This window comes from Anser brachyrhynchus, assembly GCF_964034855.1.
Source record: "Anser brachyrhynchus genome assembly, chromosome: 17".
NCBI lineage: Eukaryota > Metazoa > Chordata > Aves > Anseriformes > Anatidae > Anser > Anser brachyrhynchus.
In genome coordinates, this window is record NC_137710.1 from 3,527,884 (window position 1) to 3,545,324 (window position 17,441).

A 17,441-nucleotide genomic window follows, 5' to 3' on the forward strand; every position below is an offset into this window, starting at 1 on the left:
CGGGCAGTGAAGTCCTGCAGGCGAGGGGCATGCCGCGCTGGGATTTTCCATGGCTGCGCGGTTGTTTACAGCCACACCAAGTGAGTGCGAAATGGGAGTGTTCAGAGCTTGCCGTGTTCTTCACGGCTTTGCACCAACTCTAAAAAACTGCGCTCAGGGCAGCGCTGTGAAGAACAAGCCCCCCTGCGTTTTGCCTGGTTTTATAGTGATGGCTTAAAAATATACAATATTCCGGGATATGGGTGGGGTGGCATAAGGAGATGATCCTGTAAAGATTAACCTTTCTTCAGCCCAAGTTATTGCTAGCTTTGGAGCAAACTGTGACTTAGCAGATGGTCAGGCTCGTAGGGCCAGAGTATTTGCCCTGTAAGTGGGAACCCAGCAATACCACAGCATCGCTCAGTCTCAGTATTTTACGTCTGCTCTGCTGGTCTCCAGGCACAGGTAGCAGCGGCAGCATGAGCCACAGGACCCTGCTGAACGACAGCCTTACTGCTTGGCCTCTGAAGTTGTGCAAGCTCCAACTGCCTTCGCTAGCTGCCTGTTGATTTTTGCAGATACCGCGGACGTTGGCTTGGATAGGAAGTACCTACAAGTTCTTCCTATCTGCCAAGCGCTCTGTGGAGTTACTGAAGTTATTTTGAGCCAGGTGTGACCACAATAAAACCGCCGCCATGCCTGGGCCCCAGGATGACAGTTTAGCTGGGTGACCACAGATTCGAGCTCCCTCGGAGGGGCTGCCTGCAGTTTAAACTTCTTTCGCATCACGGCACGGCTTGGCACTGCTGAGGGTTTTGTTCTGCCCCTGCACTGAGTGTAACAGCTACAGTTCCAGCAGCCTTTGTGCTCCAGGCTGCTTACAGCAAGCTGCAGGTCTCTGCTCTGCAAACTGATGGCACAGCCTTGTCTACTGACAGCAAAAGCAGCTCTTAATCACCGAGTGGCCAAGTCATAGTGCAGGAAATACAGCAGAGCAATTTTCTCTCACACGTGACGTTTTCAAGCCTTCTCCTCGCTAAGAAGTAACTTAAAAATAAATGTTCTTATGTTTTTCAGCAAGGGAAAATGGACAGTAAGAGGTGCCTGTCTCTGCAGTCATCTGCAAGTCCGCTCACACACTGCCACAAAACCTCCCATATTTTCCAGGTACGTAAACCTCTTTCTCAGTGGCGTTAAGATCTGCAACTTTCACCGTGTTCCTCCCTTTTTTTTTTCCTTTGTATCATCTCAGTTTCCTCTCCTGGTTTGACTTTCTCACCTCTGCTCCTCCCAAACCACTGGGAATACTCGGCAGCCAGGGTTTCCACAGCGTTAGCCTTCCAGCCCCTGCTCAGCCAAGCTCTGACTGACACCGAGGAGGTTTTCCCTTCGCAAAGCTCTGCGAGGTTGGATGCCGTACCCCTCTGGCAAGGGTGTAGGGAACACAAACGCAAAGTGTGATGTTGGAAGGCGCGGGCAGCTGGCTGTCAGGACGGCTCTCCAAGGCAGAGAGGGGCCTTGGCCCATGCTTTGAGGCAAACTCGTTTGTCCCCTTGCATCTGGAAATCAGACTAATAGCCATCAGTGCCTGCAGAGCTGTGCTGCAGCACACTCGAAGACCTGCAAATACAGGGTGTAAACTAGTCGTTTCTTATCTTCTTGGGTTAAATTATCAATGAGAAGAATGAAAGATGGCACAGCAAGCCCCTGGTTTTTTCACGGTATGTCGTTGACATGTAAAACATTACATGTGCGCATTAATTTCAATGTAATTAATTGTTGTCAAGTTTAATGAATTGAGTGACTTGGGGATGTTCTGACACTCACCACAGAGACCCGTGCAGCAGAGAGGGGAAAGATATGGGAAGTTTGTTCCTTTTTCTGCAGGGAGTTCATATTTAAATACTTATCCCCACATTTCCAGGGAGGCAGCATCATGAATAGAATAATCATAAAGGTACCCACAAGTTTCTGAGCACTAATTTAATCTGCAAGTCTCCAAACTGTTCTTCAGTGCTAAAACTAAGATGAACATCCAAAACAAAGTGAAAAGTCTCTGCTTGGCCCAGGCTGAAAACGAAGCTTTTGAATTCCTGAGTGTGGGTGGGTTTAACCCCTTTGAAGAGCACAAGTGGTCGATGCATACCCCGAGGCTGCTCCCTCCAAATCGGCGAGGCTGCAGGCTGGGAATATGCAGTGACTGCAGCAGGATTTACCCAGTCTTTGGGCAAAGACATGCAAAGCAGCTTCCTGCAGCGCTGCTTATTTTGGCTGATACGTACCAGCGGCTCTGGGGGCTCAGCACCACGGATAACCTGAGGAAGCCCAGGCCTGTGTCGTGCTGCGCTGTGCTGCACGTACAGCTTGGGCTTCGGGCCCCTGCTGTGCCGCACAGCTCCGTGGCTGCAGGCTGACCCTGGCCAGCTCACAACAAAGGAACCTGCGGGCGAGTCCCACTTCATACCAGCGATTACACCACCTGCGTGGCCTTGCCTTTATCTAGAAGTGCAGAAGGTTCTCGTGTGAACGTCCTTTCTGTTTGACAGAAAGGACAAGCAGAATTGTTTTCTTTCGAGAAAAGCCTGTATCAGCTTGAATGACCGAAAATGGGCTAACTCTTTCCACAGAGCCGGCACGCTGCACGCTGATCAGAGAGCCTTTCAGTACTGAACAACTCCACGTTCCCCACATCTGAAGGGACGTAAGTTTTTCTACACTATTTTCTCTTTGTTTTTAGCGTTAGCTCTAACAAATAACATTTTAAAAGACACTTTCCAGAGCCAAACACCTTCCTTACTGATCGTACTGAACCAGCGCTTCCTGGTACAGAACACCTCCTGCTCCAGGCCCTGCTCCAGGGATGCTCCCAGGGTCGTCCGGGACGCTGACAATGAGGGCAAATTGTGCATTTTATCCTTTTGGGCTCCATTGTTGCTCCCTTATCAGCTTGCTACAGCTCCTCACGCTGCTGTCTCTGTTCCCTGCAACTGCATCCTCCTGACAGTCCAAGATTTCCGTCCTGCTCATTTTGTTTCCAAGAGAGAGCTGACAGCCCTTGGTGTCCCTCCACTATAATCTGCTTTCTGGCTGATGTTAGCTGCTTACTGCCCCATCCTCATCAAAATGCACAAGGAACACTCGATCCTGGAGAGAAATACAGATTCCCTAGTTCTACTCTGACACCTTTTCTCTCTGAAATACCCCTGAAAGGACTGGATTGCTCCCCCCAGCGGGAAGCAGCCCGCTGAGACCCTTTGCAAGGGGGGCTGTGATGCAGCGTGACGAATCCAAGAACTCTGCCGCAGCAGCAGCGAGCCAGGCCCCAGGAAATCCTCTTCCAGCGCCTGGCCCGCATCAGCAGACAGGCTCGCTATGATTTTGGATATAAGTTTGGACGCCTATTCCGGACAGACTCTCCCCATAAATACTGCCAGATAAACTTTTTCCCAGCTGAGCCCTGCTCCCCACTTTCAGATGGTTCCTCCCAGGCCAGATGCCATATTATCTGGAGCGACTTTTCCCTCCCAGCCTTGTTTTCCTCCTACTCCTGAGCCCTTTGTCTGTCTGCCAAGTGGAACAGCCCTGCCAGGCAGACAGCTGCTCAGCATCGCTGCACGGGTGCTGCCCTATGGGCCGAGGAGCTGCTTCCAGGCTCGTTCCATCTTTGAGGGGGATGCTGTGCCTGAGAAACGGCGTGTACAGGAAGGAGGGAAAAACTAGCACCTGTAAAGGTGTCAAAAGAGACTGGAAACGTTTAAGATAAAGAGGCCTGAATGCTACTTGGGTTTGCCTTAGAGACAGTGTGAGGAACAAGGCTGCTCTCTCCTGCTCCGGCTGGAGGTCTCCCTGGAGGACCACAGCCCGGCAGTGAGAACTTTCCAAGCCCTCAGCCACAAAAGCGCAGGCCTGGAATCTCTCTAATGAGAGTTTTCCTCTTTGCCGTTTGCCAGGCGAGCAAGCACCAGGCACCAATATCAAAACCAGCCAGATTCCAATGAAAACCAGCAAAGAAAATAAGAACAGAAAGGAAATTGGTCTGCTGGTTAAGCCCAGGCAAATAAAGGCACGGAGCCCTGCAGCCAGCAGGACAGCCCTGCTGGGAGGGAGAGGCCGGGAGCTGCACCGAGGCTGCGGCCGCGCGGCGCTCCTCCTTTGCTGCTCGCAGGGACAGCTCACCGCCTAGCCCCATGCTGCAGAGCATCCCGCATCGTCTTCCCAGACAGGCAAGGGCTCCACCCTGCCTGATGCCTTCAGTTTGCCTGCGAGGACTCTCCCTTCTTGCCCTGCGGGCTGGACTCCTGCTTCCCTCCCACTCCCGAGCCCTTGAAGGCCGTGCCAAGGCGGGCGGCGCGGCCCAGGGCGCAGTCAGCTGGCACCGCTGCCCTGCCTCTGCCTCCCGCCCTGTGGGCCCCGGGCGGCAGCACCCCGCCCTTTGGCTGGGGCAGACGAGGTTTGGAGACTTGCTTTCATCCCAGCCCTGTCTGGGAAAGCTCCTGAACCTGCTCTGCAGCTGAGTGGAGGGATCCACAGCAAAGCTGGGCGCCTGAAGTGCTTCCCGTACACGGGCCGCGACCAGCAGTGTCAGACACCCACGTGCCCAAATCGAGTGGTGCGCAGTAAGAGGGCACGTGAGAGCTGCGAGGTCTGCAGGATCTCGTTACCTTCTGGAACCATGCACTGGGGTTAAGCTTTTGGCTTTTGCGGCCTCACAGAAAACCTTCCAAGTGTAAACCAAGTGGCAGCGGACCAGTGACATCCTCCTGAAACAAATAATGGAGGGACACCAACTCCCTGGTCCCTCATTGCAACATCAAGCTTCGAGCCTGATGGGAGCATCCCCAATTGTTTTGTTATTGGTCATTTGAGCAGAGGAAGTGGAGGAGAGAGTAGAAGCAAAGCCCAGGGCTGGAAAATGGAAATGACTGCGAGGAAAGGAATGTGGAGCTTCACAACAACTCCGGGAGAGGAGAGCAGAGCAGGGAGAAGAGGGAAGGAGGAAAACCCGGGGGTAAATCACAGCAACACCATTGCAGGTTCCTGCAGAGCGTGGTCCAAAGTCAGTGATGGGCTGCGGTCTCCAGGCAGGCTGTGTGATACTGCCTGCAAACCCCTTCTCCCCATACAAAAGCAGAGAAAGGCTCAGGTTCCCCCATGGTCTCCCTGGAGCAGAGATGCTGTGCGTTATCCCCACGGAGCCGCCAGCCAGCCTGGCAGCGGCCGTGCCACCTCACCGGGGGCTCTCCATGCACAGGGAGCAGGAGGGACAATCCTGGATGTGGAGGATTTACAGCTCTGGCAGATGCTCGTCACAGGAGTGAGCATCGCCTGTAATTTAAGTAGTGCAGGCTGAGGCTCGGAGACCTGACAGCAGTCCCACACGGCATGGCTGAGGCAGGGGCCCGGTGCAAAGCCCCCAAGACCCTGAAGGAGCCACTGACCTCCTGCTGCTGCCCAGAAGAGGGAGGCCAAGGCATCCTCCCCTCACCGGGAGCACGCTGGCCTGGGACAGGCTTTTCTCCTGCCAGGGAAGGGAGGAAATGCCAGTGTTGGCTCAAGTCCGCTCTGAGAAGCAGCAAATGGCCAGTGGCACGTGTGTGATTCGGCTGCTGTCCTGCAGCCCCGAGGCCCAAGCTGTGGATGGAGGAATTGAGTCCCCTTCCAAAACCAGCAGGTAGGAGCCGTCACCAAGAAAGGCCCCGTCCGAGGGGTGCGAGCACGGCGCGGCGCTGGGCGCTCCCGCAGCCTGGCCTCTTGCACTGAGGGCAGTGCCGGCAGGTTGTGGAGGCAGCGGCAGGCCCAGATCTGCACTCTGGTTTCGTTGCTCACATCTACGTTTTTATTCACTCCAACTAACTTCAGGGGAGATCTTACCTAGAAGTAATTAAATTGCTTGCACCCTGGTTTATGACTTAACTTGGCCACTCTGGCTAAGCTGATACAGATCTCTGTTTCGTGCCCTGAAATTCACTGCGAATTCAGCAGGCACAATCAATTCTCCTGGCTTATAAATGTGTAACAGGACCTCCAGTAAGGAACAGATAAACTAGACTTGGACTTCCAAGGGTAGAGGCCATCAGCTCACTGGCTGCCTCTCTGGCATTTTTAAGGCGTATTAAATATATATATATATAAAAAAACACACACAAACAAACAAATAAAAAACCACCACTCTCTTAAGACATTTCTCCCTTACACACCAAGGTCTACTGCTTTATGAAAATTATTAAGTTCTGAGGTTTGGGTATCTTCATTTATTGCTGAAATCTTGGCATCATCACTTTTCTGGATTTGGGGAAGAAGAGAATAAAAATCAATATAAAATGATTCACAATGACGGGATTAGATTAGCCTGTTTATCCCAAACCAGCACTTTGGACATAGGAAAGATACTTCCATGCTATGCACAGAATGTAAGAGTTGATACTTCCCAATCTTGATACAGCTTTCATAAACTCTCCTCCCCTTTTTAAGATTACTGCAGTTAGCATTCAAAGAATCCCCTGAATCTGCTCTTAGCTACCAGTCATGCCAAAGTAATGAACCAGTGAAACACCCTCTGTCGTTTAAGCGGTTAAGTGCCAGGTGCCTAAATAGATAGCAACAAAGATATTTGGCTTATTACAGCACAACTTCTGCTACTCTGAAGGATCCTAAGATGGAGCAACAATTCATATGTTTAATGGTCGCAGAAGTTTTGCTGAAAGGCATGCCAGTGTAAACAGCCTATGTGGGTAAGTTCCACAACAGAAAATTAAAGGGAAAAAAAAAAAACAAAGTAGTAGTCAGTTTAATTTATTTAACATTTTTTTTAACCAAAAAAACTCAATACATAATTTGTGTTCCACAGTTTGTCATTTTTGTGAATATAAATCATTCTAAACACTATTTTATTGCCAGGCACTCACAATTCTGCCACTTTGTATGAGCACGGTTGGCCTGTACAGGTATTGTCTGCTCAAATGGGGAACGCGGGGACATGCGGTGCAACACTGTGCTGTAGGGTGAAGTTTTTAAGGTTGGCAAACATTTTCCATTAGGATAGGCAACAACAACAAAAAAAAACCATACACAATTCAACTTAAATGTTACACGTCTTTGGAATTTTGTCACATTGGATTATTAAAGATGCAGACTGAAGTAGCATTAATAGGGAAGTCCTGCTTTAAAAAAATAGCGTATCCTTAGTGCAGAGGTAGTCTCACAGCAGAAGTTATTGCAGGGGTGCAATACAGTCCCTCCACAGGATTGCCAAAAGATACTGAGGCAAAGAACACCCGCCTCAAATAATATTCAGTATGCTGTGGGGCTTTATGTAAATAATTAATAAATCAAATGACCTGGCAAATAAAAATGCCATCATGTGCCTGCAACGAATCTGGCATTTTACTGAAGTTAACCTCTCCAAATCAGAAAGCAGATAGGTGAATATGCTTGCAGAAACGTCTCTTTATCCTTCCCAGTGCACATCAAACGTAGGAAAACCATTCCTCTGCAGGTGACCTGTCTAATTACGCCCTACGAGCAATTAGGTTCAGAAACAGTAGCCAAACTTAGTTCTTATAAAGCTTAACACATGTTGATTCAGCTACTTTACCACTGAAGTTTTTTTTAAATACACTATTTAAATCTGGATGTATTTCTATGTTGGTTAAGCTAACCGCCTAAGTGCATCGAATCCTTTCCTTTCGGTCTGTCCTCTCAGCATGGCTGTCTTTTTTTTTTTTTTTTCAGGAAAGAAATGCCAGTCTTTTACACGCGCAGCGTGGAGTTCTGTGAAAACCTGCAGTGTCAGTTCGTAACACAGCAGACTGAAATTCTGTTTGCTAGTTTTGGCCTCAACTTAAACCAGCCCAGCTCCTATACTGGAATCTTACCATAGCCTCAAACTTTGTCCCCTCAAAAAATGGTTTGGGACCAATTAAGACATAGTGAAGCAAAGCTGATTAAGAAAGTTCTTACTAGAGGTTTTTACTTATCAGCTAATTCAGCATAAGCTTTTAGAGGTAATTTGCCCTCAGCTGTTCTAATTGCAGCTGAGACACTCCTATTTCCAAGTCTTTTCTTCTCTCCTTCATGTTTTTCTCCTCAAAAAGAGAATTGTTGCCTCTCAAGCTGGGTGTACAACCTAAGCAGCAAAGGAGGCCAACACTGCTCTCGGCTGTCTGCAGCGTCAGCCCCGGAGGTTTCCCATGTCTCATTCTGCACTCACGCATGTTTGTGGTTGCATTACTTCATTACTTCTGCCAACTTTGTCAGCCTTTACCATGAGATTCCGCGACACGGAACCATACAGCTACCAGTACATGACCAAAACGCTTCTTTCTCAGCATTCATTTTTAAGCCTGTATTGACCATAGAAACTACCAGAAGTATTTTGCTGCTATTTGCAGCTGGACGCTTCTTACAATGACTCTCCAGTCAATGGACTTTGCAAACCACTTAATTCTGGAAAAAACTGTATGGGCACAGTCCATCCCAGCATGAGCAAAAGGGGAAGGGCAAAGCTGGTGTGACAGCTGCTGGAAGCCTAATAAGCTAAATTAGAAACAGACAATTCAATGAAATTCTCATCCATCTCTAACTTAGATCCAAAGATACGTGTTTTTATCTGGCAATTAAAAATGTGCACCATTTTCCAAAGGTATAGAAATTCCATTACCTCTGTTTCGCACATTTACACATTACAGGAAGCTCAAAACTTTCCCAGGAAACAATCTACAAGAGCAGCATCTTTTCTACTGCCAAATTATCCCTCTTTTCTAGAGTGCTTTTAAGACAGTTAATATTTAATATGGATATAGTAATCAACCTTTTACACGTTAGGCTAGTGGGCAGGTTCTGTTGCTGATGTATTTAATTACCTAGAACTCTTCTTGTAGGAGCTCACTGAATGCATAATTGGAGATACCGGTAGGTGGAAGAAAACTGAAATTTACCTAGGACTGAAGCTTAAGATCTGAAACGCACTGAAAAGACTAAAGAAAAACGAAATATGTTTCTTTCTGATACAGGCACTAGAAGTGAATAGTACAAGTCAACTGGAAGATAGTGGGAGCCAATTTCTTGCAAGAAAATGCATTATACACTAAAAATATCAAATAAAAACACACAGCATGAAAAGGACCGTGGAAGACAGACAACTGATAGTCTCGAAAAAAATGATGACAACGTATTAACATCTACAACGTATGCAGACATCCCTTGGAAGTTTTATATATGCTATATATATTTCAAAGTACACACAAATTGCCTATTTGGCAAGTTGAGAAAATAGGAATACATCTTGGGAAGGTCATGAAGAAAAAAAAACACACAAAGGAAAACAAGAGTTATTTACATTCATTAATTCAGTAGCCTTTAACATCTCTATATACATACATATTCTTTCTATATATGTACAGACTGCAATAGGATCTGAACGAAGCTTATTCCAAACGCAAAAGAAAAATACAAAAACCCCTTGATAATTCACTTGACAAATGTTTACAGGTTGCAGAGCTTTCTTCATTTACAAAGAAAATACCACACATCGAGTAGACAACTAGCATCTTTGGGGAACTTTAAGTCCTTACGAGAGGTGTATATTCCTAACGCCCCACACAGCAATTGGAAAAAATCCGAAAACTTGCTGTGCAGAGTGGGTTTTTAGGGGGGTTATAACTGCATTTGCTGTGTCAGACACATCTTAAGTATGAAACTAGTTAACAAGTCAATATTCAGTAGCTGTCAAGGGACGTTTAAAAAAACAGAAAACCCAAGTTTTTTTTATCCCTTCATTTCTCGAGTCAACTTAAAGAAGTATCCTCCCCTTCTACAGCATGCTTCCAGAAATCACCCAGTACAGGAATTACCACCAGCATCTTACATTTAGGCTTGCCTCTGTTATCAGAAGCATCCATCCTTTATAAATTTAACATCCATTTCAGATGCTGATTTTTGTGAAACAGTTCTGTTGTTCCAGAAGTAACAGAGATACAGATACAATTCTAGCCTTATAATTTGTATGACGCAACAATTGGTCTCTCCTTTTTCCTCCCTTTGAGGATGCTTTTCTTACAGGCAGTGCTGCAAGATGTTAACACATAGCTGTCCTTAGCTCATCCATAGTGCTATTCATAGTCCTTTTCTTCCCCAAGTCTTACCAGCAGTTAATACAAAGACATATTAGCAAATAATTTAAAAGATCTAGCAGGATTTTTTAAGAGAATGTTTCTGTAGCTTGAAGACTAACTTTCCTTCTTTGATGTTAACCTTTGGGATGTTGCAACACTCTGGAGCTGTGGATGCAGCTGTGTTAGTAACAGAATGACAGAGCCAAGGAATTGATAGTGGCAAGCGGGAGAGAACATGCAAAGAAGAGCAGGTAGGGGGAACCCATTACTGGAATAGGAACAATTCTTACAGCTCTTTTAGTATGGTTTTATTTTTTCCTCCAGGTAACACAAGTCTATGGGAAATTTAAGAGGGGTGAATGAACAGTATACACCTTCAAATCCTGAAATTAAGTGATGGTGTTATCAATACAGGTAACATCCAGTTAGTTGTTGCTCAACCCAACCACCGAACTTAACATAATCGGATGAGAAGAGCACTCAGGAGCTGAAGTGTATTTAAATAACCACTTGTTACAAGAATTGCTATTTCATAGAATCAGAGAATAATTTGGGTTGGAAGTGGCCTTTAAAGATCTAGTCCACCCCGCTGCTGCCAGCAGGGACATCTTGTGAATTTACTACTCCATTTTACTGAGGGTTAAGATGGAAAATACCATGTCACCCTCAGAGTACAGAAGTTATTTCTACATTGATTAAAAAAACAACTGAAGTCCACATACACAGCTTGCTGTTACTAGCAATTTGGTTCACTATCTGTTGCAATAGTAATCTGTCAACATACTTCTCAAAATCCCATTGCTTTTCCTGGAATGGATGCCAAATACATCCCATGGTGGGTACATAACACATGAACATCCTCCCCCACACCCTGTCTGTGGTCTTGAGTTCTCCAATGCATAATCAGCTTCTACTGATATCACAGCATTCAGGCAAGCTTCCCTTCACTACCAGAGGATTAAAAAAAAGCCTCAAGACACACCTACTACCTGCATTACAAGTACTTTAGAGAGACGTAGCAGGTGCTAGAGCAATAGCATGCATGCCAATTTATTCTGGATCTGTATTTCCAGTTAGTCAGAACTGTGTGCAAGAATCACCCTCCGACCATTTCAAGTCGTGGAGCTGAGGAGAGCAGGCTGAGCGCCTTCCCCAACAAGCACGTGCACCGTTACTACATGGGGGTGCTGGCACTGGTAGCACTAACGGAGCCTCAAGTGAAATAATCCATGCAAGGGAGCTCGCTTCAGCCTGAAGTGATGGAACTTCTGGCCCCATTACTTACGGAAAAACTCTGTGACACTTGAATCTGGCTCCCTGAAGGTTTACAAAGTGACACGCTACGATGAATTGCTGCTCTGGCAGGAGACCCTTATTTAAAATTTGCATCAAGGTTTAAATACAGTTTACTTCTTGCCTCACTAATGAGCTCAACTGAAATATTTGGACTGCAAGACAGAAGCCTGGTTAAAGCAGACCAGAACATGCCAAGTCCTGTAAATTCCAATTGTAAAGACTTGTTAGTTTTTGTTTTTTTTTTTGGAATACAGTGATTGCCTAAACAAGACTCCACTTCTTGTTAGTACAATAACTTTTATTTGACATCTACAAGATCATTATCTTGTAGTTTTTTTGGACAGGTTTATACAATCTCAATTTTTCAATAGTGCAACCTGTGCAAGCAAGAAATGACAAACATTGTCCTTCACTTTCTTATAAACATCTACTATTATAGGCAAAACAAAACTTACCCATATTATAGATAAGTGACTATTCACATTTGTACATTACAATTTCTTTTAAACAGCTCCAGATAAACTCTACAATGTCTTACAACATATTAAACAGTATTCAAGTTACTGGGTAACAGAAACAGCACATACAGCGGAACCCTCAAGTGTTTCCCATTCTCTAATTTACAGCTCAAGTAAGGTTTCATCTTACAAGTGACAAATTAAATTACATTAATGAAGTAAAAAATATAAGATTGTATGCGAGATGGAAGTGAATTTGCACTTAAGTTTCCATAACCACCTCGGATTAAGGAAATGCTTCAATTTAAGGAAAAATAGGCATCCAGCCATCTTTGCAGTACACATTAGGAATACCATTAATACATTAAAAATGAACTAATTTTAATTTAAGATGTTTATCACAAAAAGAACATGTTGTAGACTCAAATATATAACCCCCAGGAGAGAACCAGAAAAAATGCAACACCTGGGTATAAACACTATAAAAATGCAATAACCAATGCTGTACAACTAAGATTGTGTTTCTCTCTGAATTCCTGTCTCGTGTATTTATCCTGTCCATGCCCGTTTCCAAAGACATGCACTGTCAAACAGAAACTGGGAAGGAACCTGAATGCATGATGTGCAACCTCTAGGTTTCATGCTTTTATAAACTTATAAATTGAAGAGAAAAACCCAATATATATTTTCTATATATATACTCAATACATGCATTCAAGGATATCTCCCACAGCAATGGCATTGATGCACTGCGTTAAACCCTGAGCACTGTATGACAAGATAAAAATAAAGCCTGCTTGGGGACTTTCAAGCATTTTCAAACAAATTGTGGTTTGTAGCTTAAAAGGCCAAAAGTAAAAGCAAACAGGAAGCACTACAGAGAGCATAAGGAAAGACAGATGCACCACCATGAACAACTGCTGGCTTTCAGTTCTACCAACCTTTTTAGATCTCTTTATTTCCCAAAGTATTTGAGAGCACACAACTGAACTGAAAAAGTTATATTTCTTTGGAATCTGTCCCTGATTTTTATGCAAGTGATATGCTTTTACAGCCTTTTCCTCAAACACCAAAGTCAACACCTGTAGTTTGTCCTCTTATGCATTGTTGAAATTGGTGATGCTTTGTGGGTGATGCTGCTGCCATATCTGCTGCTGTTGTACTGCAAGCTGTTGAGACTGGTCTGATGTCGACAGGAGGTTTACAAGGGGCGATACACAATTTGCAGGAATGATCAAACCTGAAAACAGCAAGAAATCAGTTGTTTCACAAGCATACAATTTTGTTCCTTAAAACTTCAGGCCAAAGGCTGATGATTCCACCGTTTAATTTAGGCAACACAACGGTGCCTGTTTCTAACATCAATCTAACCAAGCACAGCTACAAGCTTTGCCACGTAAAGCCAGAATTCAGCTACTGCTGCTTTTCTAGTCTCAAAGAAATTACAACAGCATGAAAATCGAAATACAAAACACCTAGTTTCAACATCTTATAAAACTGGCACTATTGTGACTTTACAGATAACAGAAAGTCAACATTTGGAAAAAAAAAGGAGATTTCAGGCTCTAGGGTATCTATGCTATGAGAGCTTCCCTAAACGGTTTAGCAACAAGACATTACACACTTATCTCAAAGTCACTCTAAGCTACTGGTTACTTGTGCTCAAAAACCATGAAGGCAACCATTTCAAGGGCTCACTGTTACTTGTGAGAAATGGAAAAAAAGTTGAGCCCTTATTGTTTCAAGGGCAGGCTGGCTGGAACACGCTGAATTTTGGTGCTTGTGAATGAAAAGAACAGAGAATAAATGTTCCAACGCCTGTCTGGAAAAAGATTCTTCCTTCTTTAACTTGAGTCAAAACAGTGTTTGTATCCCCAAATCCACATCTTAATAGTACCTTCTGCCCCTCTTCAACATACACGCAAATAAGCCTTTTCTCTTGTAAGCATCTTCATAAAAAATCTCCTACATGGCTCTCAGAGGGACTTGTAAGTTACAGCCACCTTCTACCTCAAAATGGAAATAAAGGAGCAGACAAGCCACTTACCTACGATCCTCTGACCGTCTTCTGTTCTTAGACGAACTATTTGCATTTTCACATTTGTACCACTCACAGAGGCTAGAACGCCTTCTACTTTTGTCCAGACGCTCAATACTGAACCACACAAGACATAGTAAGTTCGACAGCGGAGTCCCACTTCACAAACTAATCCCAGGCCTGCCTTCTTACAATTGCCTCTCCTAGAGGAAAGAGGAGGAAAAAAAAGCTTTCAAACCAAAGTTCAGTTAAAAATAAGCCTTGAAGTTATTCAATATTATTCAGAGTTAAATAAGTGCTCCAAGTATACAGTAAATGGAGGATACTTTATCGTCCAGCCACAGAATGCTTCTGCTGGGAAAGTTTTGAGAAGTTTTTGCCTATTTATAACCTCATCTTCACAATGTACCGCTTTAAATCAAAGATACTACTCATTTAAATCCACTAAATCTGTTACATATGAAACCAGTACCTGATCAGCAAGTTTCAGAAGTTCTGATATTAACCTGAATGTTTTGCCATAGCGCTGTTCCTCTGGAATGAGGACATCAGCTGCTGAGTTCAGACACACTGCTAGGAGAGGTAGCACGAGAGCAGCTGTTGCTGAACAACTATTTTGTCTCTACATGAAGTACGAATATTCCTCCCCTCCCCCAAATAATACCTGAACTATTCTACCACAAACAAGGTCTCACAAAGACAGAACACCACAAATGATAAACCAGTTCAGGTAAAACAGCTGAAGAAAGCATCTATCTGCATACAAATACTAACCAATACGCATGTGTGCAGGTGTCTGCAGAAGAATTGTACTGCTCTAACCAGTGTGGTAGAGCATCTTCAGAAGGTACCTGGAGAAGTAATTCAAAGCAGAATTAGTAAGACTGATAAGTAAAACACATCAAGACTATAATAGAACAAATCCAATTTGTTCATTATTATGAGAAAATGGGGAGCACCAGTGGTGAAAAAGGTACGGTATTCTATAATTCCAAGAATATTCAATCAAAATGCAGTCTCGAAGGATGAACAAAATACTTAACACAGTAGAATCTCAGGAAGAATCGTGGAATTTCAGAGTTTTCCAGTAATTAACCTGATTTAAGTTTCACTTCAAAAAACAATTAAAATCAAGAAGTTGTTTTTAAACAGAAGCCAGGTATATGACCAGCCTCTAACCAAAATAATCCACTGCAGTATTTAAGAAAAAAACACAAACACATTAACAGTAAGCAGCTGAAGCTTCAAAATCATTCCTTAGAATACACCATATGTAGCTGCTTATCCAAGAACATGCCTGTACACCTTACAGAGAAGTAAGGCTTTTCCTTGCCAGCCCTGAAAAAACAACTCATTTTATATTACCACAATACAAATTACTCGTATTCAGAAAGCTTTGGATATAGCAATACTGAAAGCATGTAGCCATACTTGCAAAACCTCAGATACAGGCTGTGCTATGGAAAAACAATCCATAGCTTTGATTTGACGCAACTGTATACAAACATCAGAGAAAAAAAGAAAACTCTTCTTTAAGTTTGAAACTAGCATCATTTTAATAGTTACCTTCTTATATTTCTTTTTCAGGTCTGCACATGTTTCTAGTTTGAGCTGTTTCCCAGTATTTGGTCTGTATACTAAAAAAAGCTTCTTTTTAGGATTCACTTCCTTCACGAGAATAGCGGTTTTCTTGTTATTTCTTATCTGGAAAAAAATTAAGTTTCAACATGCTGACAAGCCCTACGTTAAACAAGTCCATACTGTGTTCTTAGCCACACTTGATAATAGCGTATGCTCAATAAATAATAACTTTAAGGAGTATCACTATATCAAGCTTTCCTTATAGTGAAAGCACCTGGCTTTCTTGATGAAGGTTTTAAATGAAAGCTCCTCACTTAGGCTCACAGTTCTATCCACAAATACCCAGAACTATTAAAAATGAGTGCTTCATACTTAAAGTTTGAAATAAACTTAACATGATTCTTGAAGTAAAATTAAAAGCATTCTGAATAAACTGAACAGTGATTGACTTGAACATTACATTTTTCAAACTAGACAGCTTATTTGGTTAGCCCCAAAACAGACTTCTCTGAACATAATCATAGACACAAGCAAAGGATCTTACCTGTAGTGATAAATAAAACCCATCGTCCGGACCTGTCTGTTCTGCCCAGAGCTTAGTCGCTTCATCCCAAGACATTCCTCTCTCTACGCTGATCTAGAAGAAAGCCACACAGGGGTATTTGAAAAGGAACAGGCATTCGAACAGTTACAGAAATGGGAACTAAAGGACCACAGAACCTACTATCACCAAGTGAAAGGCACGGAACCCCTCACTCAATGCAAGCTTAGCTCATCACAGTATTTTAAGAACTTACTGAAAAGCAAGTTTTACTAGTTCATACCAAAGAGGGGGAAAAAAAGGAAAAACTTACTGTGTATAATTCTACATGTCCAGAGGTAGAATATCCGGGAGTTAAAAACTTCTTAACATCTGCCTTCCTTACTTTCTCGTCCCCAGAGCCCAAATCTTAAAAGGAAAGAACAGAGTTATTCCTCTTGTCTTTTCTTACCTCATTGCAAGAACATTGAGATGTTGAGTACTCACCTAAGATGCCCATATCGTATCTTCCATTCTTTTTAGCATTTTGAATGACTGCATTTAATGTGTCAGAAAAGTACTGGAATAAAGCATTCTGCTGATGTACTTCCATACCAAGAATTCTATTCAGAAATTTTCCTATATTGTTATAATCTAAGAATAAGAAATACATACATCAGGTCAACAAAGATTAAACTTAATGACAACAAGCTTTCAATGAATATTCAAAGCATCTCAAAAGGACTACTTAAATCCATTCTTTCAGAAACGAAGAAAACATTCAGAAATTCTTCAAAGAGGTCTTTTTTTTTTTTTTTAAAGATAGTTACAAATTCAGTTCTGCTGTTAGGAATCCACTATCATAATATGAGCGTACAGGTGATTTTTCTTAGTGACATTCTAAAGGTAGGCTAAAAACAAATACCTTTATCAAGCGTTAGAATTCCAGATCTGTCTTCTACATTTATTAAGCCTACACCAATCAATCCTTGACGAACATCTACGGGAAAAAAAAAGTTAGATCACAGCTGCTTTGACATCTAAAAATAAACCAATGACGTAACAACTTGTTTAATCAACCTTGTTTCAAGACTGAATCCCATAACTTCGATACCCCCAAATACATTGCTAGCAATTACTACGTAATATATTGATAAGACAGAACTTCGCCTTCTGTCCTTTCAGAAAGCACAAGTAAAAAAACTACTAGTGACATTATACATGAACCCATAGGAGAACAAGATACTTTAACTTTCACCATTATCTGTTATAAAAGAGCTGTACTTAATACTTTGGCCAACCTGATACAGAACATGCGTAATATTGATTGAGAGGGTTCACTTATCTTGTTTCATATGTGAACTTCAACATTCAGCAAAAATACATAGGAATAAAATCCAGTGAGAACCAGCCGATCAGTTCAAAGAGCAACAATATTTTCTAGCTCTAGAAATACT

The 17,441-nt window shown here is 43.2% G+C and overlaps 1 protein-coding gene and 1 long non-coding RNA gene across 6 annotated transcripts in view; one reads left to right on the top strand and one right to left on the bottom strand.

Annotated features, from left to right (window-relative positions):
* Positions 1-239: 239 nt before the first annotated feature.
* LOC308179676 lies at positions 240-7,814 on the top strand. The gene is made up of 2 exons (XR_013940481.1): positions 240-1,146; positions 2,607-7,814. It is a non-coding gene; the product is annotated as an uncharacterized lncRNA (long non-coding RNA).
* Positions 7,815-11,667: 3,853 nt separating this feature from the next.
* The window catches only part of SBNO1 (strawberry notch homolog 1), a 31,019-nt gene continuing 25,245 nt past the window's right edge, over positions 11,668-17,441 (bottom strand). For all 5 annotated transcript variants that reach the window (XM_080560164.1, XM_080560161.1, XM_080560162.1 and 2 more), the window contains 8 exons: positions 16,910-16,984; positions 16,492-16,638; positions 16,319-16,413; positions 16,009-16,101; positions 15,450-15,587; positions 14,658-14,734; positions 13,893-14,086; positions 11,668-13,085 (listed from right to left, as the gene is read on the bottom strand). In XM_080560164.1, coding sequence (XP_080416290.1) covers positions 12,943-13,085; positions 13,893-14,086; positions 14,658-14,734; positions 15,450-15,587; positions 16,009-16,101; positions 16,319-16,413; positions 16,492-16,638; positions 16,910-16,984 — 962 coding nt within the window. In that variant the 3' untranslated portion in view covers positions 11,668-12,942. The remainder of the gene's footprint in view (positions 13,086-13,892; positions 14,087-14,657; positions 14,735-15,449; positions 15,588-16,008; positions 16,102-16,318; positions 16,414-16,491; positions 16,639-16,909; positions 16,985-17,441) is intronic.